Genomic DNA, 24,156 nt, shown 5'->3' on the forward strand with positions numbered 1-24,156 from the left:
TCGCGGGTGTGGGTGTCCCCCCTCAGCGGTCTCTTCCTTTGCCCTCTGTCACAGATCGTCAACGGACTGGTACAGACCACCGGCTGGCCCAGCGTCGTCACCTGCCTCGGCAACTGGTTTGGCAAAGGGAGGTAAGGAAGGCAGCCCTGCTTCCAGCAGCGTTTGTTTTCAGAAGATTCTGATGAAAACCAGACCGTTTTTCTTTAGATTCATTACAGAAAAAAACACGTCAGTCTACTGTATGAAATAAGATGACTGAAACCTCTGGGTCTTGAGGGTCTAAGATTCAGGCAGGCCTCTGTTTCAGGAGATGCCACCCCCGTTGTGGGCAGGGTGGAGTCTGGGTCATCTGCGCAGCCAGCCAGCAGCCCGGGCCTCACCTGGCCTCCCGGGAAGCTGGGAGAAATGCAGTCAGGGCCTTGCCCCAGGCCTTTCGAAGCAGAAGCTACATTTTCACAGGACTGTAAGGCACAGGGAAGTGTGACCTGTCCGGGTCACGCAGGGCCTGGTAGCAGAGCTGCACCCAGTCTCCGGTGACCTCACTGCGGTCAGATGCCATCGTAACGTCTGTGTGACAGGCAGCACGGCCGGGCCCACGGTTAGGAAGCGGTCGAAGATGCCGGACAAGATGGGGAAACTAAAACAGGAAACTCACTCCTCCAGCCTTACTTAGCCTCGTTCGTCTGGCAGGTTCTTCAACGTGAACTTTGGTTAATGGGGTATTTCATCAAATGATCGTATTTAGATTGCAAAGGCACAAATTTAAATTTGGGGCCTTCCAAGAATTCTAGGAAAAGGCCTCTTTCTTCTTTTAGTCATAGAATGAATAAGCTCAGAGACATGTAATTATGCAGCCGGAGGTAAGTGAAGATACTGTCCTCTCGTGAACACCCCTGGTCCCCAGCCTTGCAGAGATGGTGTGTTGCGCTGCCTGTTTACTTCTCCACCAGCTCTTACGCTGTGCAGGCACCGTTGTGACCTCACGTACTGATCCGTGTAAGCCCCGAGACATCATTTGCCCCCTTGTGTTTTGCTGTGTTGCAGGCGAGGTTTGATCATGGGGGTCTGGAATTCCCACACGTCTGTGGGCAACATTCTGGGGTCCTTGATCGCTGGCTACTGGGTGTCCACGTGCTGGGGCCTGTCCTTCGTCGTGCCTGGGGCCATCGTGGCAGCCATGGGGATAGTGTGCTTTCTCTTTCTCATTGAACGTAAGTACCGGTGGGTGATGACCTCTCCGCGGGAGGGCTTTGCGGGGTTGCGGGGGGGGGGGGGCGGCGAGTTTAGGAGAAGAGGCTGCTGCTGCTTCATCGCAGGCAGGGATGGGCTTGTCCGGCTCTCCCTTGCCAGGAAGACTTCCTTCTTAGGTATAGGCTTCCCTGATGAGCCGCTGCTCTCCTGGTCTTGCTGGATTTTCTGCTGTTTCCTGATTTCTGGAGTAACCAGTGTTGACACTCCTCCCGCCCTGTCCTCTGGCCCCACGGCACTGGGCATGCGTGGTCTTCTGCCACGCCGCCCGCTGCCCAGCCCACGTGGCTACACCTGCTCACGTCCGTCCTGCTGCCACAAACTGAAATGGGCCTCACCAGCCTGTGTGCCTTCTGATAAGATACAGGCTTGCCAATGTTTTCAAGCCATGACGTGACTTAAGATCATATACCTTAATTAGGTAGTGTTGTACCAGAAAATCCAAGCCTTTGGTCCATCCTAGACTCAATCCCAGGCTTTTGTTTTAACTGAATTTTAAATTAATTTTTTGAATAGAAATCGGCAGGACAAGCATTGCTGACAATTACACTAATGACAGAGAAGCAGGTGCTCCCTTAGCTGGTACGCGTCAGGGTGCTCCAAGCCCGCGAGCTGTTCTGATGAGCTATATCTCGCGTTTGCCTCTTTGATTTGTCTTAAAGCAAAAGGAGATCGTGTGGCACTAGATGGCTCCCGCTGTCAGCCCGCAGGTAGGGCTGCTCCGGAGTCAGATGACCTCATCCCTGGGAAGCGCCAACTATAGCTTCAGCTTCGCGTTCGGAGTTGCGTTGCCGGTTTTATCTTCCAAAAGGTTAAGGCGCTGTGAAGTTTCTCACTTCTTTTTGCTTGTTGCTAATGCTAACCTTTTCATTTTTAAAATAACCGCCGTTTAGTGGAGCACACGTCAGGCTCTCAGGCCAGCGTTGTGCTGTCAGTGAAGAAGGAAGCCACGGTTAGATGAGGAATCAGACGCCCCCCTCCCCTGGGTGTGAGCAGAGGGCACGGGGTTGCTCAGCTCCCATCTTCACCGTTTTCTCCAGGGGCCCAGTAAGCTTTTAGCAACATCTCGAAATGGCCCAAACAAGTGAATCGTTAGACAGATGGGGGCGCGGGGGGAGGGTGGGTATTGTGACTTCCTTGCCGACGTGCCGACCTGCGGCATCAACTGTCGCTTGTGTGTCACCGGAGATCCAGGAAGGATCGTCGTGTCACCTGGACTCTCCAGGGGCTGCTTCCACACCGTCACCTGGACAAGGATGCGCTTCCTCTATGTTAGTGCAGGGACACCCCCCACCCCCGCCCCCGCGTGCCTTCGGCCCGAGGTCCAGAGTCCACGGTGGCTTTTATTCTCTTCCTCAACTGATAAAGGGGCGGCTCTGGGGAAAGGGGCGGAGTGACAAGGAGCGGAGGGCCTGGCAGTGGACGGGAACTTGTTTGCTGGCCCGGCCAGGGCTCTCAGCGCCAACACCGTTCAGCTCAGTCATCCTGGGCGGGGCAGGATTTCCAAGAACGCGGAAGCCCTGGTTTGGTCGTTTATAATAAAACGAGAGCGTCCTCGCACTGAGCCGCCGCTCCTGTAGCTTCCAAGGGGGCGCGAGGCCGGGGGTCTCTCCTGGAGTTGCTTTCCCGCCTCTGGCCGTCCTCTCACCCCCTCTCCTGTTGCCATGGTGACCGTGGGGCTCTGCCTCCCTCCCTCCCAACCCCACCCCCGCCCCGCCCTGGCCCACTCTGGGATGAGGTGCACTCGCTCAGCTTCCCCCAGGCCCGTAAGGTGTTCCTGGGAGATGTCCTGGTACTGACTCAGGGAACAGATGAGCACTCGTGCCCCCTCCTTGGCCTGTGCGGAGGCGGCCCCAGCGGGCACTGAGGACGGACGGGGCCCTGGGGGGCCACGGGCCGCCGGGAGGGCGCTGTGGGCTGAAGTCCGGGCCACAGAGGCCGTTCTCCCCTCCTCCCTCAGCCCATCGCATTCCCCTGGGCCGTGTCGGTTCTTTTCACCTGGAGTCTTAGCCTTTAGCTGTTAGGTGTCCAAGGTAAACATGGTCAGGGTTGTGCAGGATCGTCCGTTGAGTTCCGTGCCCCCGTTCTTCATGAGGCCGCCAAAGATTTCCTCCCACTGGGCCTCCTTTCCTGCCCTCACCCCTGCGCTCCCCTCCCGCTGTCCCCATGGCTGGGGCGGGGCTCTCTGGTGTCCCGCGAGCATCGCTCAGTCACCTGGTCCTCGCTCTCTCCGCCGTGGGCCGGTCACCTTTCCCCGGGACTGGCCGGCTTTGTCCGACCACCCGCGGCTGCTGCTTTCCTTGCCTGGCCTCCGCCCAGCTCACCAGGGCCCAGCTTGTGCGGCCGGGGGCACCTTCCGGACTTGGCGTTTCTCCACCTTCTCGCTGAACGTCTTCCTCTTGAGCTCGGGCTCTGGAGGCACTGCTCTGCGCACATGACTTGGACAGGACGCCCGCCGACCGTGCCTCTGACACTTTCCTCTGGGGGCGGCTCCTGCAGCCGGCCTCACGGGAGGAGGCGTTTCTGTGGCCCCCTAACCCTCCCACGCTGGGACCCGGCACCCAGGGCCCCCTGTCCACGAGTGTCTCAGCGAAAGGAGAGAAGCCGGTTCGCAGGCTCAGACACCCTTACTCCTCCTCGCGCAGCCCGAGCCGGGCCCTTGTGAACAAGGCCTCTCCTCCTGGGCCCGACGTCACCTGTCAGCCTGAGGCCACCGCAGGCACAGGCCTGTTGCTCTAACAGACCCTCCACGGCGGAACGAGAATCAGACCGCCGGGCCCTCTCTGCTGAGAGGATTGGTACCTGTACTCCCCCTGGTAACAAGGAGGTGGTGTCCGCATGAGTGATGATGAAAGCCAGCTGCAAGCAGTGACCAGCACATCCTGTGTCCGAGAGCAGAACACTGCAGAGAGGAGAGACCGGATCCACGTGCGTCTCGGTGGCTTACTTCCGCTCCCTCCCGCTCCCTAATCCCCTACTGCAGGGTGGGCGGGAAAGCCCCAGGAGCGCCCCTTCTCGTGACCAGCAGCGAGGGACCGGCTCGGCCCTGTTCCCCCTTCCTGCCGGGGCTGGGCCCAAGGGACAGGGCACCCCATCCACAGGCCCCTCCAGGGCTGCCTGGGAAGCTGCCCTCAGACGTGTCCCAGCCAAGGGTCACTGGTACTAATGTCCTGCAGGGTGAAAGCCCAGGAAAAGCCACGTCCTGGGGACCAGCCGCACCCCATGGAGACTGACCCTGGGGCTCACAGCACATCTGGGGAAAGCCACGGGCTGGGGAACTGCTGATGTCACTGCACATCCCCAGGGCCATCGGGACCATCAGGGCTCCCCAGGCCCACCCTCCGCAGAGGGCGGCGGGGAGGAGCCCCCAGCCCAGGAGCACATGTGGTCCAGGGGCCCCTCCGCGGTGTCACCCTCTATCTCGCGGGAGGGAACGCCGCTGTGGGAAGTTGAAAGCCCTGTGGCTCGGTTTGTGTTTCAGGGTGGTTAAACTGTCTCACCAAAACTTATAAAAAAAGACCCGGGTTCTGGGTGATGGGGAAGGAGCAAAGCTGTTACAAGGCGGCTGTCTAGAGTCTCAAGAAGTGGAGTTCGCTGGCCAGGGCGACTCGTGGCCCTGAGCCCGGCTCTCGTTCCCGGGTCACACCAGCGTGATCTTAAAGTACGAAGATGAAGAAAGCCTCGCTTCTGGTTCTGTCCGCTTCCACATGTCCTTCCCTCTGTCGACAAAAAGTTAAGCAGTGGATCTAAGAAAACAATGGGACATTTTATTCAAGCTGAATTTGAGGATTGTAACCCGGGAAGAGCATCTCAGAAAGCTCTGAGGACTGTTCCGCCCATGAGAAGTCAAGACACAGTTATGTAAGGTTTCTGAGACAGAGGGATTATCGACAGTTTACATAATCCAGGTCTAAGAGGCATCGTGGTGGGTCGCGTGGTCCCTTACGGGATCAGTAAGGAATGTTTAAGGAGTTGTCCTGTGGATGCTGGGGGAACGTTGCTCCTCTAGGCTGCACAGGTATTCCTGCTCGTGGGGGAGGTTGGGTTGATGCCTCCTGTGGATACACGATGCACGGTGCGCGGCAGAGGACGCCCAAGGGCAGAGAAGCATTTTGATGTGCACGTGTTTCTTGTCCTGCCGTAAAACGCGAATTTTATTTCACACCTCCTTGCATTTAGGCAAAAGGCATTTTGTTCTATTTCAAGGTCGATGTTTTGTGCCCGCTAATTTTCCTTCTAGTTAATTCCATAACATTAAATGACTCATCCCAAACGTTATTCAGAGCCCCGCTACTCTGATCTGCGGGTCATGTTTTTCTAGTTCCTTCTGATACTTACGTCCTTTGCATGTACCTTACACGGCTCGTCACCATAGTGTATTTAAGCTCTGCTTATTTTTACTTGTAAACTATTTTCCATGTTGCAAAGCAGCCTTCATATTCGTGACGATTTACGTTTGTCGGTGCTGGTTTCGTACCCTCCCGGCTTCGGTGCGTGGGGAGCAGGCAGTCACGGGGCCCGCGTGAGGGAAGGGGCATGTGTGGGTTCTTGCGGGGGTGGCCGAGCTGCGCCCTCACCCCACCAAACGTGCTGCCTCGTGCATTGTCTTTTTCTGAAATTGTTGCTGATGTAGTAACAGCATCAGAGGGTGCCTTGCTTTGGTTTACGTTCTTGTGTCGGAGGAAGCAGCCAGCCCTGGTTCACTCTGTTCCGTGTTTGGTGTTTCAGATCCGAAGGACGTCGCCTGCTCTTCCTCCCCGGCCACGGTAAGGACGTGCTCCCTGCTTCTCGTGTCCTCAGTGTGCTGTGATGATGACTGTCACCAGCCTGGCCCTTCCTGTCCTGTCAGTGGGTAACAAAGTGTGGACAGAGGTCCTGCCCTGAAAATACGGGCAGTTTTAGAAAAAGATTAATCATAATAATAACAACCAAAACCAGACGAGGAGCTTGGTGCAGTCTGGGTTAGGGACTCAGAGAGCGACCAGGAGCTGGGGACCGGCCGGGCCTCACGAGGAGCAGGGACATCATACTTTTCCTGGGCGGGTGTGACTACAGGCTGACGCAAAGCTAAGCTGGCTGACGTCACTTGAACCTGGCGTCCACACCTGGCAGGTGGCCCGCTAGGACCGCCCAGCACCAGGACCACATTCCCTGAGTCCTTGTCACTGCTTACCGCCCCTGACCTGCTCACGCCCAGCTGCTGAGCAACCCTGCGGTCTTCGCGGCCCTGGAAGGGCGCTTGCCCTGCCGGCGTCCGCAGAGGTCTCTGCCTACCCCCAGGTAACTAACTCTGGGAGCTGCCCAGGCCAGCTCCCCGCCCCTGGCCTTCGGCTTGCCCTCTCTCCTCTGTCGCTCCCAGCAGGGGTGTCGCCCTTGCACCCGGTTTCCTGCTTAACCTTAGGGTAGACCCCCCGAGTCGTGCTCCCTGACTTCCCTCTCCCGGCTCCCCTCCTGTCCTCTGGCCTCCACCGCTCTGCCAAAGCCACCCGCCAGGGCCCCCAGCAGCACGGTCTGGCCGCACGTGGTCAGCGCTCTGGCCTCACCCCTGACCTGTCACCAGCGTGTGATGCGGTGGTCTCCTCCCTCCATGAGATGCTCCCTTTGGGGGCTCGTAACATGCTCTCCTGCTTCTCTGGTAACATGCAGAGCTCTTTGCTGGCCCTACTCTGGCAGACCCCCAAACATGGGAGCCCCCCCCGGCCCGGTCCTTGGCCCCTTCTCCCCTCTTCCTGCTCTCACCGTAGGAGATCCTGTGTGGGCCTGGGGCTTTCAGCATCCTCACGGCACCGCTGTGTGCGTTGATGTGCAGTCCCCAGCGTGGTCCTCTGCCCTGAGCTCCGTGGTCATAGGTCACACTGCCCACCCGACATCCCCACAGAGGCGTCTGGGTGTCTTCCCAGACTTAACATGACCAGAATGTTCTCTTTATTTCACCCCGTAAACTTGCTAGGCCCCTGGCATTCCCCGTGTCAGTCAGAGAACCGCTGTCCGCCCGTTGGACAGGCTGGATTCCGAGGACTCGTCCCAACTCCTCCTTCCATCAGCCCCGTGGCCCATCCATCCCCAGGCCCGTCAGCTGTGTGTGTGTGTGTGTGTGTGTGTGTGTGTGTGTGTATGCGTGCACGTGCACATGTGTGTGTGGAGTCATCCTTGTGCACAGCTTCAGACGTACGGGAAAGCGTACCTGTGCTAGAGGCGTTCCTGCACTTGTGTGTGTGACCTGGGGCCCAAGCTGTGTCGTCTTCCCCCGCTGAATCCTCCCTGACAGCTCACTGAGCCTCCCCAGGGTACATGGGGTAGGGTGGCCCACGGAGCTGGGGTTCCTCTTCCTCTTTCTTCCTCACAGGGGTCAGTCAGAGGGAGAGATTGGACTGATTTCTGGGGGCGTTTCATCAGCTTCTGCCACAGCCCCAAAGTTCTCTTTCCCACAGGAACTCTACTCACTTCCTGTAGGGCCCTGGAGAGACCGGTGTCACAGGGCCTTCTCGAGGGGCCCCAGAGCCTGGGGAAGTGAGGGCAAGCTGGGCTGGTTCTCTGTCCGCTCTGTCCGTTTGCACCTCCCCCCTATCGTAAGCAGAGCTTCCGTGCAAAGCCGGATGCACTTGCAAGACATCTCACAGGTGCTGACTTCTAAGGAGAGCCGTGTCCTGGGAATTTCCCATCTGAAGGTGTTATTTTCAGCATCAAGTTATTCTCCTTTCCAGTTCTTTAAAGTTTTCATTATGGAAATTTTAAAACACGTAAAAAGGTAAAAAGAATAGTATCATGAACCCGCATGTGCCCATCACCCTGCCAGTCTTATTTCATCAGTACCCCTTCTAATACTCCCTCCGTCTCCTCATGATTTATTTTGTAAGCAAATACCAATCATCATATTATTTTGTCTCCAACTATTTCAGTATATGTTTCTAAACTCTAAGGACTCTTTTATTAAAAACAAACAAACAACAAAAAACATTACTGGGGCTTCCCTGGTGGCGCAGTGGTTGAGAGGCTGCCTGCCGATGCAGGGGACACGGCTTCGTGCCCCGGTCAGGGAAGATCCCACATGCCGCGGAGCGGCTGGGCCCGTGAGCCATGGCCGCTGAGCCTGCGTGTCCGGAGCCTGTGCTCCGCGACGGGAGAGGCCACAGCAGTGAGAGGCCCACGTACCGCAAAAAAAAAAAAAAAGAAAAAAAAGTTACTATACCATTAGCACATCTAGAGACCAACAGTAAAGAATAGAAAAAAAAAAATAGAGATAGTCAATTAAGCCTGACAACTGAAAAAACACACAACCTCAAAGTTGTGAGTAATGTTTATTCAGGGACCTTACTGAGGACTGTAGCCCAGGAGACAGCCTCTCCGTAGCTCTGAGGAACTGTTCCAAAGAGCTGAGGTAGGAGCCAGGATATATAGGAGCTTTTGCTGAAAAAAAAAAAAAAAAGGCCATGTAGTCAAACATCGAGAAAGATTACTGTTAATCACAAAAAGCAGACATCTCAAGTTAATGATTTTATTGCTCGTCTCTATAGGAAGATGCAGGGGTCTGGGCTCATTGAAATTATTCCTTAGATACGCATCTTAACGATCTAGGGCCAGTATCCAGTTTCTCTCCTTCCTGAATTCCCCTCAGGGCGCACAGTTGGGAGGGGCTGAGGTGGGGACTGCAGCGGCTGACAGCTTCGTGGCAGCAACATTCTTTGTTTACTGAAATGGCAGGCAACATTTTTTGTCCACAAGCCAAAATTTGTTCTTCGAAAAGATCAACAAAATTGACAATCCTTTCGACTGGCCAGGAAAAAAAGGTTCAAATTACCAAAATCTGGAATGAGAGAGGGGACGTTACTGCCAACTTCACAGAAAGAAAAAGAATTATAAAGGAATACTATGAACAACTGTATGCTAACAAGTTAGATAACTTAGAATAAGTGGGAAAATTCCTAGAAAGATGTAAACTACCAAAACTGACTCAAGAGATAGAAAATCTGAATACACCTATAACAAGGAAAGAAACTGAATTATTAATTTAAAAATTGACTACAAAGAAAATTCCAGGACTAGATGGCTTCATTGGTGAATTCTGTCAGACATTTAAAGAAAAATTAGCACCAACTATTCACAAACTCTTCCAAAAAATAAGAGAACACTCCCCATTCACTCTCTGAGGTATTATCCTGATAACGTAAGGAGACATCACAAGAAAACTAGAGACCAATCTCTCTTATGAATGTACATGCAAAACTCAACAAAATACTAACCCAGCAACGTATAAAAAGGATTAACTATCATGATCAAATGGGATTTATTCCAGGAATATACAGTTGGTTTAACATCTGAAAATCAGTTAATGTAATACTCCACATGAATAGCATACAGGACAAAAACCACAGGGTCCTTTCAGTAGAAGCAGAAAAAGCATTCGACAAAATCCAGCACCCCTTCCTAATGCAACACTCAGCAAACTAGGACCGGAAAGGAACTGCCTCCACCAGATAAAGACTATCAAAAGCCACAGCTGGGCTTCCCTGGTGGCGCAGTGGTTGAGAGTCCGCCTGCCGATGCAGGGGACACGGGTTCGTGCCCCGGTCTGGGAAGATCCCCCATGCCGCAGAGCGGCTGGGCCCGTGAGCCATGGCCGCCGAGCCTGCGCATCTGGAGCCTGTCCTCCGCAACGGGAGAGGCCACAACGGTGAGAGACCCGAGTACCGCAGGAAAAAAAAAAAAAAAAAAAAGCCATAGCTAACGTCATACTTAATGGTGAAAGCTTGGACGCTTTCCCTGTAACGTCAGGCACAAAACAAAAGATACCTGCTCTCACCATTTCTACTTAACGTTGTACAGGAGGTTCTAGCCAGAGCATTTAGGCAAGAAAGTGAAATAAGAGACGTGCAGATCGGACAAGAAGAAGTAAAAGTGCCTCTGTTAGCAGATGACGTGATCTTGTATATAGAAAATCCCAAGGAATCCACCAAAAACCTATTCGAGCTAATTAAAAAATTAGCAAGGTTGCAGGATACAAGATCAGTGTATAAACATCAGTTCTATTTCTATACGTTAGCCATGAACAATCCAAAAACGAAAATAAAAAAACTTCATTAACAGCAGCATCAAAAGGAATAAAACACTCAGGAATAAATTTAACCAAGGAAGCACAAGACTGATACACTGCAAACTACAAAACATTGTCGAAAGAAGTTAAAGAAGACCTAAATAAATGAACAGGCGCCCTGTGTTCACCGACAGGAAGACTTAATACTGTCAAGATGGCAGGATTGCCCCAAATCGATCTACGGAGTCAGTGTAATCTATATCGAAACCCCAGCTGGCTTCTTGGCAGAAATTGACAAGCCGATCCCTGATTTCATATGAAAATTTAAGGAATCCCGAGAGGCCAAAGGAATCCTGAAAAAGAACCAAGTTCCCAATTTCAAAACTTATTACAAAGCTGCAGTATTCAAGACTCTGTATTACTGTCGTAGGGTAGACATACAGATCAATGGAATAGAACTGAATTCAGAAATTAGACCCTCATACTTATGGTCAGTTGTTTTTTGACAAGGCGCTAGGACCATTCAGTGGGGAAAGGGTAATCTTTTTACCATGTGGTGCTGGGACAGCTGGGTATCCACAGGCAAAGAGTGAATTGGGAACTGTTTGTCACGGCGTACACAACATTTAAATGCATCAAAGACCTAAATGTGAGAGCTAAAACTATAAAACTCCTAGAAGAAAATATAGGAGGACATCTTCATGACCTTGGATTAAGCAAAGCCTTCTTAGATATGACACCAAAAGCACAAGGGGTGGAAGGAAAAATAGATAAATTGGACTTCACTGAATTTAAAGCTTTCATGCTTCAAAGGGCACCATCAAGAAAGTGAAAATACAACCCAAAGAATGGGAGACAATATGTGCAAATCATATATCTGATGAAAGACTTGTATCTAGAATACATAAAGAACACTTCGAACTCGGTAATAAAAAGACAAGCTAGTTTAAAAAGGGGCAAAGGATCTGAAGAGACATTTTGCCAGAGAAGATAAATGGCCAGTAAGCACATGAAAAGGTGTTTAGCTTCATTGGCCATCAGGGAAGTGTAATCAAAATCACAACATCACAAATTCAGACCCACTAAGATGGCTAGAATCGAAAAGACAGATAATAGTAAACTGGAACCCTGCTGGTGGGGATGTTAAAATGGCGCAACCACTTTGGAAAACAGTCTGGCAATTCCTCAAAAGGTGAAGCATAGAGTCACCATATGACCCAGCAATTTCACTCCTAGGTATATCCAAGAGAAATTAAAACATACGTTCATTGTACAGACACACACACACGCGCGCGCGCACCCCATGGCTCCAGTGGTCGAGCTCTGTCTTGTCCGGCAAGCCATGCTCTCCTTCTGTATGGAGGGTGTTTTGTTCCTTCTGAATCCATCTGCTGTTGTAGGAAGTGACTGTGTTTTTCACTGGTTAGAGGAAAAGTCGTTTAGAAATGTCAAAGCCGTTAAGGAGAGTTGAGTTGCATTCATCGGCAGTTTTACGTTTCTTTATTCCTCGGTCTTGGATTATTCTTCAGGAAAGGCTTTGATTTTCACCCTCCGTTATCTGAGGGTCTGGAGCCTTGAGATTAAACGGATTAGCCTTTGTTTTGTTTTAATCATTTGTCTTATTTTCCCTTGATAGCATTTTTGCGAAGATATTTCGTGTCCTTGCTGCAGTGAGTCTAGGTGTAATTTCTGTCCATTGATTCGGTAATTGCTCTAACTACATTTTTTTCTCCCAGCATCCAAAAAGTTACGAGAACGGCACGCACAGATTCCGGCCACAGAAGCAAGCGCTAACCGAGGAGAGGAGCAAATCTCTGGTGAGTTGCACACGAGGCCGCTTGGCAGGAAGGCAGGAAGGCAGAGTCCTGCCTCAGCGACATCTGTCGCAGACATCCAGGGTCTTGTATTTCTTCAGTTTGCCTTTGTTAGTTTGTGAATCCAATTTGTAAGCGGTTCATTCATCCGACAGCTGTCTGCAGCATTCAGGGTTGCAGCACCGGTGCCACGGACATCAGTCCCAGTGTCCTGTGGAACTCACATCCTGGGGCGGGACGCGTGTGGGGTAGAGAGAAAACCAGCAGCAGACAGAGCCACCCAGAGGACTGAGCAGGCACTAATTCAGGCCTGGTGTTGGGCGCTTCCCGAAGCTGGTGGCTTTGCGTGGAGCTGTCAGGGAGGTGAGGAGTGAGTCTGCACCCACGTGGCCCAAGGGGGTTTCAGGTGGAGAGAGCGTAGGTGGTCTGGGAATGAGAGCGACCCGAAGGCAACATAGAAAGTCGACTTCCAGCCCTCCACCCGTTCACAAGTGGGGAGGCCAGGATGCAGTCCAGGGCTCTTCCCCAGCGCTGGGCTCACCCTCCCCTCTCCTTTCAAGATGCAGTCAGCCTCATATCCCCAGATGCGCACCCGCCCATACAAGGGCTGACTGTACTAAGCCATTGTACGTGAGGGACTTGAGCGTCTGCAGATTTTGGTCTCCGCGGGGGATCCCTGGGACCAACCCCCTGCAGATCCCGGGTACCAAGGGATGACTGTCCTTCCAAGAAATTCCTCCCATTGCTTCTGCCTAGCTGACCGCATGGAGCCGCAAGGGCACTTTAGGTTTGGTTTTAATTCTTGAAAGTATAAGATATTCTCTTTTCTTTTTAAATCCGTTAGCTTAAAGGATAAATGTGCTAAACAGGCTTCTTACTGTTTTTTCTTTAGTGCCCAAGGAAGTTATTTCTGGTGGTTGAAATAATGGAAGAGGGAAGCATGGTGTCTCATACATCTTGGTTCTTAGATCTTAGTGAAATTCAACTGAAATGCTTTAAAATCTCTACTCACTTCTGAGTTTGCATCAGAAGCAGGTGTCTTCGATTGGGCTGCTGTAACAGAAATACCCTAGACTGGGCGGCTTAAACAGTAAACATTTACTTCTCGCATTTCAAACGTTTGTTTCTGGAGGCTGGGAAGTCCCAGATCAAGGCACCAGCAGGTCTGATGTCTGGTGAGAGGCTTCTTCCTGGCTGATAGGCAGCCGCCTTCTCTGTGGATCCTCAGGTGAAAGAGCAGGGAGAGAAGCAAGTTCTCTGCGGTCTCTTCCTATAAGGGTATTAATCCCATCATGCGGGCTCCACCCACATGGCCTCATTACCTCCCAAAGACCCCACCTCCTAATACCATCATATTAGAGATGGGGGTTCAACATACAGATTTTGGGGGAACACAAATGTCAGTCCATAGCATCAGGTCTTAATCAATGTCCAAATGGCTATAATTCCTCTCCGCTTGTTACTGAAGACTTATCTTTTCTCTGTGTTCTAATGTAGTTACTGACCAGTAAAGCTAGCTCTCTTCTGAGCATAACTTCCCTCTTCCTCTTTTCTGTTCCTTCTATTAAAGTCTATTTACTAACATGTCACCAAAGAGACAGTTACGTATTTAGAGGCCCTCGTAGGTCCTGTTTCAGGCCCGGCCACGCCACAGGCTGACTTTGATGTGGACATGACCGGGCAGGTGTTGGCCGCAGTGGACGGCTGTCCCCTTTCAGCTGGCCCCTGCGCGCTAACCAGGCTTTGTGTGGTCCCCGCCCTTCCGTAGCGTGGAGAGCTCACGTGCTGGAGGTGGCTCCTGGGTCAGCAGGCAGGATGTCCCACACGTTTGGCAAGACACCCTGGTGTCACCTTTCCCCGAGTGACCTGGCTCAGATCCATGGGTTCGGAGTGGAGCCTTACCCAGGACCCTGATCACCACTGCTTTTCACCTGGGACTGCTTAATTCCCTTCTATGCCAGGCATGGTTCTTAGACTTTGTGGGGAAATACGTAAAGAAGGGGCTGGGCAAGGAAGAGAATGTGAGCAAAGAGAACGAGGCTCCGGGGTCTCTCGCCACGCGGCGGACCTGCGTCCAGCCCTCGTGGGCGTTTACCATGTCGTCTTGGGGGTGTCGACCTCTGTCGTCTTTGTAGTCACATGTCCTTCATGTCATCCTTGGCCTGAGGGTCTTTATCTTTTTTCTTTTTAAATGCTTTCCATTTTGTGTTCTTATTTTTTATTTTTATTTATTTTTGTTTATCTTTTTTAAGAATTTATTTTCTTTGACATATAGTTGAATTACGACGTCGTGTTAGTTTCTGCTGTACAGCAAAGTGACTCAGTTATACATACATGTATATTCTTTTTCATATTCTTTTCCATTATGGTTTATCACAGGATATTGACTAGAGTACCCTGTGCTCTACAGGAGGACCTTGTTGTTTATCCATTCTCTATACACCAGTTTCCACCTGCTAACCCCAACCTCCCAGTCCAACCCTCTCCCACCCCTCTGAGGGCCTTTCTGATTGGCTGTGGCTCAGCGGCCACTTCAGGACCGCTGAGCGGGTGTTCTGATGCTGAAGGTTTCTCCACCCAGCGTGCCAGTGCGACTCCATCTGAGGCCAGCACGCGCTGAGGCAGGGCTGAGCCGTCATTCGTGCAAACGCCCCATGTGCGTTTGCTCTATCACACGGAGCCCTTTCACTCTGTGCGTGTATAAACCTCAGAGGAGGGTCCGCAGCTGAATAAGCCCCCAGCCCCCTGAGGGCTCCCCATCCCAGCAGATCCCCCGGGGGCTCCAGGCACACCGCTTCCCCTGCCCTGTCCTCCCAGCAGGTCCCTGTTGGCTCCGAGGAAGAGGCAGCCTTGCTCTCCTGATTTGCTTTGGAAAACCCGCCATGACCTCACGCATCCCTCTGTCTCCTCCAGACACTGCGAAAGACTGGACTTGGGTGGCTGGGACGGCCCCCACCCCCCAGACTGTGCATAAAGGATGAGCAGGTGTGGGCAGGAGGCCCATCCTCAACGAAGACAGGGCCTTCCCTGCCTGCCTGAGGGGCTGCTCGTGGCTTAGAGCAGAGGGGCTGGACCAGGGCTTTAAACCAGCCCAGTTTACAGAGCAAGGAAGGGCCAGGTGCTGACCCAGGGCTGTGACCTGGTGGGTTTCTGTTCTGGACCTGCAATTACTACTGTCCTGGCTGAGCAGAGTCTCTTGACTTTCTTTTTTCTCTTTACCTGGCTGTATTTCATGGTCTACCAGTCGGACCACTTAGTGTTAAAAAAGTCTGTCCTGTGGTTCTCAGCCTGGACTACACATCGGGCTCTCCTGGGGCCTGCCCCTGAGACTGCTGTATTCGGTCTGGGGTGCAGCCTGGGCACTGGGGTCTCCCAGAGCCCCCAGGAGATGCCAGGGTTGAGAACTAAAGATTTCATCTCCTACACTGGACAGCCGGCGTAATTCACGAGAGAAAACTTTATTTCCAAACGCAAATCCTAATTCTCAGTTTTCATATACCTTTGCTTCCATGGTCGTCAGGAGGATGTCCTGCGTCCTGAAACATCAGAGCACGTGGTTACCTGCGACCATGTTCACCAAAGGCCGGTTCTCAATGCCTGAGTCGTGGCGGGCGCTGGGCTTCTCGGTGATGCAGCCCTTGCTGCCCGAGAGCTGAGGCGCTGCGTGCTCAGTGCCCGTAGGGCTGCGGTTGCTGTAACCTGCCAGCCTGTTTCCCAATTTCTGTCTTTCACCGGAAGAGAATTCTAATATCAAGAGTGGGATACCTCAATGGAGTGTCATTTTTTTTTAATTTAACTGCATTTTTAAATCTAACTCGTGTAGATTATAGTGAGATAAGTACAATAAAACCTATTTAGTTTTGTGGTAAGTCCAATATACATAGAAACATTGCTTTTTGAATCCTTGACCTGTATAGTGCACTCATGAAGGACACTTTTAGATCATCCTTGCTCTGACTTGATATCCCGCCCAGAGTTGAGGACCACAGTTCTTTGTTTTAATGAAGATAAACCTTTTTTTTTTTTTTCTTTTTTTTTTGCGGTACGCAGGCCTCTCACTGTTGTGGTCTCTCCCGTTGCGGAGCACAGGCTCCGGATGCACAGGCTCAGCGGCCATGGCTCACGGGCCCAGCCGCTCCGCGGCATGTGGGATCTTCCCGGACCGGGGCACGAACCCGCGTCCCCTGCGTCGGCAGGCGGACTCTGAACCACTGCGCCACCAGGGAAGCCCTAATGAAGATAAACTTTGTCCTTTAGGGATGTCTGGAATCAGAATTTATGAAATAGTGGAATTTGTTTATGAATTTTAAAATAATATTGTTTTTGATCATGTATGTCCTTTGTGAACTCCTTAAAAAATACAGGATCATGGAAAGAATTTATCGACATTTCATACAAATTACATGTAATTCTACCATTCAGTGATAACCGTTGTCGGTTTAGAATTTAGCTTCTTTCTTCCTATAAGTAGATCCTTTAGTTACCTACTTACAGAGGTACATATTTAAACATTCTTTGAGATCGTGATGAAAATGTGCTTTTGAATGATGTCTTATTACTTAATGTATCATAAGCACCTTCCTATGTCATCAAATCTCACAAACTTTTTTTTTTACAACCGCAAGATATTTATATGGATGTACTTTAGCAATTTTTCTCAATGATGGTGTGACATTAATGTTAGCATATAAGTATTTTTCCACTTCCCAAATTATTTTTCACAGAGTCCTAGAATTGTTGGGTCAAAGGATAGGATTTTGTGTGTTTTTAGTTAGTATTTCCCAAAACCACGTGAATGTTAATGGTCATAAAGCAATGGCCACAGTGCAGATGTCACCCAAGGCGTTTCCCAAGGCCTTTAGTGGGGCAGCTTACCACACCTCAACCAAGCAGACTACCTGGTGACACCTTTTCTTTTCTTTTCTTTTATCGTTTCTACGGGATCTGTCTCCAGGACCCAGAGATGCAGTGCTTACTGCTGTCGGATGGAAAGCGCTCCGGCCACCAGAACCACGTGGTCGTTCTCCCGGCAGACGGCGGCGGCGGCATCGCGGCCATCAGCTTCGTAGGCGCCTTGAAAATTCCCGTGAGTTACACGTGTCCAGGAGAGTTTCAAAAGGGGGCATTTATGCTCCCTATGAACAGAAACCGGCCTGTTGATAACCAAGCTTAAAAAGAGAAATCCGTGATTCTCCGGATCACGTAATCCATAAATTAGAAATCCATAGCATGCACCAGGAGTTGCAGACAGGTCAGCTCAGGAACGAATAAGGCTGCAGAGTTGTGTTAGCCTCTTAACAGTTATGAAATATATTGTATGTGTATAGTATGTATACGAAATTCATGGGCTCCCTCAGCAGAGCATCTGGGGAGCCATGCGGAGGGCTCTGAGGAGCTGTGTTCTGCTGACGGGGAGCCATGGAGGGTGCTGAAGACAGAGCCAGGAACAGAGGCAGGATGAGAGGAGGGAACACACCCCGCCCCTGGGGGCCGGCATGGACGGCCCCACGGGCCACACTCAGAAACACCTGGGCTCCTGCCCTTGGGTCCTATCCCGGGGAACAGACGTGGGTCTCATACAGCAAGATCGCTTCCCTCACGCTGGCCTCGGGGAATACCAGCAGAGAGAACCCAGAAGCTCCGTAGCGACCGTGTGGGAGCTGGAAACTAAACGGTCCACCCGGAGCCTTAGAATCACGGCCCAGAAACGAAAGAACTGAGAACTTCGGCTTTAGAACAGAAACTTCTGCCAGTGTGGGCTGTGGAGGACCCTGTTGCCGGTTTCCTGCCGGAAGAGAATGTTGAAGGCCAGGCCTGGACATCTCTGTGGGCTGGCCAGAGGACATGCTGGTTCTAAATTAAAAAGTTATTTTTTAAATGTTGCTAATAACAACAAGTAACTTTTCTGTTGTACCTTATTGTGTAGGCACCTCAAATACTTTTGCTAAAAAGTAGGGTGCACGCTATAAATAGAAGTGGGGTGGTGGGGAGAACAGGCTTCAGAGCCCTGGCCTGGCCTGACCTGGCCCTGCTGCAGGTGAGCTGGGTGTGCCTGGCAAGGGTGTTAACCACTCTGGGCCTCCATTTCCTCACTGTAATACAGGCTCAGGACCTGAATTACTACTTAATGCTGTTCTGGGGATCAAATGAGATCATTAACTACACAGTAAGCACAACGCCAGGCACATGGTAAGCATGCAGTACCCCACCCACACACACCCTCATACTGGGTCTGACTGTGAAAACATAGCTTGCTTAATTTCAAAGGCACTGCCATGAATTGCATATTGTGTGCTTTGCCTAGTTTCGAGGGATGTTCGTAACTATGCAGTATAACCTGGGAGGAGCAGGGGAGGGAGTCCGTACCTTAGTGTTACCTGATTTCTCACTCAAATTTCCCAAGTGATATCTGGACTTACCGTCTCACAAGGGCCACCTCTTTGTAAACGCAGACATAAGATGGAACACAAACAAGCGTTTCACAGTAGCCGTGAGACTCCAAACCTCAGTGTCCTCGCTGAGATCTACGTCTCCCTTTTGGGTGTTAACCAAACTCCAGTTCTGCTGCTTGCCCTCGAAAATCAATACTCGAGAGGCAAGTGTTGGTTAGAACGGAAAGTCGCTTTAACCAGAAAAGCTGACAACCGGGGAGAAGGCGGACTCATGTCCCCAAAACCACCTCCAAAGATTCTGCTTGGCCATGAACGTTTTTAAAGAGAAAAGGAGAAGAAATCTCAGTTAATCACTGAGATAAGGGGTCAGAGTTGTCACCATCCCCCAGTGTGTGCAGGCTTGTGTGCAGGCTTGTTGACTTCTTGTGATCTTTCTTTAGATGCTATCTTGTTCACAGGCTTATGGACAGGGAAGCTAAGGAAGAGATCTGGTCATCCATTGATGTTAATTACTTATTCTTCATTTTTACTTCTTTGATCTAGGAAAGAACCAACAGGTTAGGCAAGGTATTGTGTAATCAAAAGATTTGACAGGTGTGCTTAGGCCAGAGACGCGTAGACCATGGGGGTGCCTGGTTTAAGGTTAGTTACAGTACAGCTCTGCTAAAGTGACAAGAGAAGGGGCATCTCCTGCAGAGAGCTCTTTCCTTCCAAAAGCTGCTGACAGATCCCCCTTGTCAGAACATCATCCCATTTCTATGAGTTCATGGGAGAAGGTCCATCTTCTATAACTTCTTCATGCTGACATAGGATGCCATATTCTCAGAGTGGGAGAAGTTGACATGCAGCACCTCTCTGCTGACAATTTTAGTTGCCTGCTTATGTGCATGGGCAGAACAAGCTACAGTTATTGGGTTGGCCAAAAAGTTCGTTCAGGTTTTTCCATAACACCTTATGGAAAGACCCAAATGAATTTTTTGGTCAACCCAATATTCTGATGCCCACAAAGACAGAGATTATTATGTGCAGTAGTGTTAATCCCATTCTCTTGAGGCCAGTTCTCAGAACTCTGCTAACCGTAGGTCCAGTACAGCTGAAGATGCAGCAGCTGTGTCATGGCTACAGTCTGGTCACCACGCAGTCAGCTTTCGCCTCTGGTGGCAGTTACAGTATCTGTAAAACAGCTCGGGAATGTGCGTCAGTTACTGAAAGATTCTGTGACTCTGTTCTCCTGGTTACTAGCAGCTCAAGCCTATTCCCTTGTGACTCAGGGAGGCCTGGGAGACTTCAGCTTCTCTACAAACAAGAGGCAGGGGCATGCAGGGGCCTTTGTACTTGGACGGGGAGGGGGCGTTGCAGGGTTCTGCCTGGTTCCGTGGGTGTTTCCCCAACACCCACTAGCTTGCTTAGTCCCAGGCAGGCGGAGGTAGCCTGTGTATCTTACAGGATGGTAGGAATCGTTTGTGCTGTGTGTTTCCAGATCTCTGTCCTCTGCAGTGATTTCAGTTTTAGGGGAAAAGAAATAGCCAGTAAATACTCAGTAACTAGATGACCCTGCACGACGTCTGTGCCCTTTGAGAACCCCTTTACTAGCTAAGTTCCAGAGAGATATGGTGTGAGAATTAAACCAGTAGTATTTTTATTGACTCTGATCTGATGTAAAGACATTGAATTTCAACCTTAAAAGGTAAGAGTCCATATCGGTCAGTTCTCCAGTTACCTCACATCCTCCACAGCAGTACAGTATCCGTGCATCTGGAGGTGCTGAAACCAGACCCAGGACGTGGGCTGTTTTCATGGGAATGAAGTGCTGTGCAATTCTATTGCATATTTCAGCAAACCCGCTGGGTCCACTTTCGGGGTGAACCCCTGCTCTCTCTCTCTTTCAGGGCGTGATAGAGTTCTCTCTGTGTCTCCTGTTTGCCAAGTTGGTCAGCTATACCTTCCTCTTCTGGCTTCCACTGTACATCACAAATGTAGGTGAGTACGTGTTGCTGGCGTCACAGCTGGGAAGTTCTGTGCGGGGTCTGTGATCGGGACTCCCTTTTATCCACTGGTGTCTATAGTCTTGGAAAGGAAAGGGATGCATGATGCTTTTGAATCAAACAACATGATTAGTAGAAATGTACAGACAAAAAGAATTCAGACAGCGACGTTTCATTGCCGTAATGGTAACCTGTATGGGGTTTAAAGGGCTGGCACGGTATATCCCAGCTTGGCTACAGATTCCATGGGGTTCTTCCTATCTGGGGCAGCATACTTTTAATGTAGGCTGCGTCGGACTTTGGGTCACAGCAGCTGGTGAACAGGAGCAGAGGCCTGAGGGATCTGAGATAAGAAAGGCTGAGTAACTGGCCTGGAAATTGCTTCCTGGAGATGAGCTCCAATTCTGGGGAGCAGACAGTTTGTCTCGCATTTCCAGTCCAGCAGGCGCTGAAGCCGGAGATTCTGACAGAGCAGACTCGCCCCGCAGTGACGCCCACTCCCTGTCCCGTGCGCTCACGCACGGGAAGATGGGCAGAGACCAGCAGCTCCTCCGGGGAGAGGTCCTGTGCAGGGGCCGCAGCCGCGGCTAAATGGGGACAGGGATGGTCAAGGAGGGCCCCGAGCTCTGGGCCCCGGGGTCAGGGAGTGTGAGGACAAAGTGAAGAAACCAGGGTCCCCCGGAGGAGCGGGCTCTAGCGAACGTGGAAAGAGGAGACATTTGGGACATGGGGGCTCCAGAGTACAGACCAGTAACTCCCGGCAGTGTCGTAGGAGCAGCAGAGGTGGATGTGAGCCCGAGGCCGGAGGGCGGAGTTTCTCGGGGATGGAGGTTGTGGAGGCGGCGAGGGGGCCACCCCGTGTTAGCAGGGAGCTTCCTTCCCGGGCCAGCGACCTCCACTCGTTACCGCAGGCAAGGCGCACACAGTGTAGACACGTGGGTGCCTGATAGGCCGTTGCTGCACCTTCCACCCCAGCGGTCTCCTGTGACTGCGAGGGGCTCACATCGTGAGTTACCGGCGTTTACCGTCCGAGGGATTGTTTCAGAAGAGCAGAGCTCCCGGTGTGTGCCGTTAGGGCCTCTAGGAAGGGCAGGACCTGATTCACGGTCCGGAGGCTCCACCTCCAGGCGCTGGCCAGCCGGAATCCAGCTTGAAGCTCAGGCTAAGTCCAGCGACGGGTCCTGAGCTGAGCGTGAGGACACCTCGGTCTCCTCCTCTGGAGGAGAAGGTTCCAGCCGCCTCCGGCCTGAAAGCTGGGGGTCCTGTGGTCCGTGTCCAGGGCGCTCTTGCGGCCAGCCCCTTCCCCAGGTGGTGCCCCACAGGCCCTGCCTCGCCTTCGGGCCGTGTCTGACTTCACGGCTGCCCCGAGGGGGACCCAGAGCAAAGGCTGGGTGTTGCTTAGACGGAGCCAGGGGAATCCGCACCTTTAGGTGAAGAGTGTTCGGTTTCCATCCTTTCTGTGTGTCTGCCCACAGAGCGGACTCCTTCTTCCTTCTCCTCTGTACTTACTGCCTTGACACTAATCTGATAGTGGATCTCATTGCTGCCTAATCTGATAGCGGATCTCATTGCTGCCTGGTTTAAATCATGCTTCTGAAACAAAGAGCGTGGTGTGAGCTCGCACGCTGCTGCGACGTGCTTGCGGTGACGCTCTGCTGTCACGTTAATAGATCACCTCGATGTCAAGAAGGCCGGGGAGCTCTCCACCTTGTTTGATGTGGGCGGGATCTTCGGTGAGTTCATTTTTGTTCTACTTTGACTGAAGCCTTCACCGCCGCAGCGCTGCGTGAACGCCCGTGGCCCGTGCGCTCTTGGAGTGGACTTCCAACCAGGAGGCCCCCGAGCCAGGCCTCTGAGGGCAGGTCCCTCCCCATCCTGGGCCGTGAGCGGTGCTCCCTGGGGACCAGGGCACGCCTCATGTGGGCGACAGACGGGCGGTGTCAGGACCCTCACAGGCAAAGGGGCTTTGAGGCCAGCCTGAAAGCTGACCCCTAGACCTGGGTGCCCTCGGGTCACGGGTCAGCAGCGCTGAGGCGGCTTCCTGCTTACGGGCTGTGGAAACGGGTCTAGAGGGGAGGTCGTTCTCTTCTTGCCGCTGCTGCAACACGGGCCCTGCCCTGGCCACACACGCCCCTCAGGACCCTCCCTCTCCCTTGCAGGTGGGATCCTGGCAGGTGTGATCTCCGATCGACTGGAGAAGAGGGCCTCCACCTGCGGCCTCATGCTGCTACTCGCAGCCCCGACGGTGAGACCAGCCCCCAACCTCGTCAGGGCACCCGCGCCTCTGGAAACAGCTTCTCTGTCTTCCCCGCAGCACACACGCCAGCTTCCCGGGCCCCCTCCTCTCAGGGCTCTGGTTTCTGGGAACGGGCATCACCTCAACCCCAATCAATGCCCTGGTGTTCGGGACAGACAGCCTGGGAGGGGACACGGAGCTCAGGGGGAGCTGCCCCAAACCCAGGCCCCTCCCCTGGGAGCTCAGAGTGGGGCCACCCCCCTGGGTTCCCAGCTCACAGGGTGATCAGACCCTGTGTGTCTGGGACAAGCCTGGGGGCAGTTGGCGGAGCACTCTGGCTGCCTGTCTCTGGGTAGCCTGCCAGGGCGGCGTGGCCTTCCTTCCTTTGTAGGGGTTTCCACGGTCTGGTTGGCTGCCTGAGAATCACTTTTCAGAAATACGCATTCCTGGGTGATCTCTCAGCTAGTCGTAGTAAACCGTTGTCTTTCTCTGGTTTTGACACCGTTCACAGCTCTACGTGTTCTCTGCCGTCAGCAAAATGGGTCTAGAAGCCACCATCGGTGAGTCTATGAGGCCTTTCTTCACTTTCACACACATTTTTTTTTGTCCACACAGCCTTGTGAAATGAAACTTAAAAATCAACAAAGAAGCAGTTTGTGCGACGTAGCTACAATTGTCCCTGTGTCCCTCTTTGGGGGATGGGGGGGCAGATGGGAGGGGCCCATAGACACTTCTGCTCCCAGACCTGAGGCCTCAGGTTTAAGGGCCAGCGTGGGAGGGTGCAGGCCCCGGGGCTTGGGGCGGTGAGAAGCTCTGGGCGCCCAGTGCAGGAGGCACTCAGAGAAGCCGCACGTGCCCCGGAAGGCAGCAGGCGGGGCTGCGGAGACCTGCACCCCCAGCATCACCAGCCCAGGGGCACCGTCCCCTCTTAGCTGCTCTGTCAGCTGCCATTCTGGGCACGGTTGCTATTTTTAACTTCCTGCAAGGAGCGCTATCAAATTATGGCTCTGACGCTGAGTAACTACGTCTTCTGTTGTCACGTGACAGCAGTGGGGATTAGCAGGGACCCCGTTAAAAGTTATCCACAGGGCAGGTTCCTGATTCAAGGAGACCATGGAGTTTCCTGGGACCCCTCGGTCCAGAAGCTTCCACACGGAGGAATGCGAACCAGGGGATGGTCTGGGAAAGTGAGCCCAGGGGACAGGTTATGAGCTCGGTGGTCCCCCGCCCATGCGGAGCTGGGCTGTGCAGCTGTGGGTGCAGAGAGGAAGCCCTGTCTGCTGCAGACGAGGCTGTGGCTGGTGGTGGCATCCAGGCGCTCACCCGCGTCACGTCTGTGCCCGGGTGCCGGGACTCTCAGTTCCTCTTGGCTTTTGACAACACTGCTGCCCGTCACGTTTGAGCAGGCGGGGACCAGGTCCTCTGAACGGCGCTTGGATCTTTGGGAAGT

At 52.5% G+C, this 24,156-nt stretch overlaps 1 protein-coding gene across 3 annotated transcripts in view; it reads left to right on the forward strand.

The window, feature by feature from the left end:
- SLC37A1 (solute carrier family 37 member 1) overlaps nucleotides 1-24,156 on the forward strand; it is a 67,732-nt gene that overhangs the window by 29,727 nt on the left and 13,849 nt on the right. For all 3 annotated transcript variants that reach the window (XM_079923449.1, XM_079923450.1, XM_079923448.1), the window contains 9 exons: nucleotides 55-131; nucleotides 1,045-1,211; nucleotides 5,977-6,014; nucleotides 12,016-12,096; nucleotides 17,048-17,179; nucleotides 20,375-20,465; nucleotides 22,141-22,203; nucleotides 22,630-22,715; nucleotides 23,218-23,266. In XM_079923449.1, coding sequence (XP_079779575.1) covers nucleotides 55-131; nucleotides 1,045-1,211; nucleotides 5,977-6,014; nucleotides 12,016-12,096; nucleotides 17,048-17,179; nucleotides 20,375-20,465; nucleotides 22,141-22,203; nucleotides 22,630-22,715; nucleotides 23,218-23,266 — 784 coding nt within the window. The remainder of the gene's footprint in view (nucleotides 1-54; nucleotides 132-1,044; nucleotides 1,212-5,976; nucleotides 6,015-12,015; nucleotides 12,097-17,047; nucleotides 17,180-20,374; nucleotides 20,466-22,140; nucleotides 22,204-22,629; nucleotides 22,716-23,217; nucleotides 23,267-24,156) is intronic.

This window comes from Stenella coeruleoalba (genome assembly GCF_951394435.1).
Source record: "Stenella coeruleoalba genome assembly, chromosome: 5".
NCBI classification, from domain to species: Eukaryota; Metazoa; Chordata; class Mammalia; order Artiodactyla; family Delphinidae; genus Stenella; species Stenella coeruleoalba.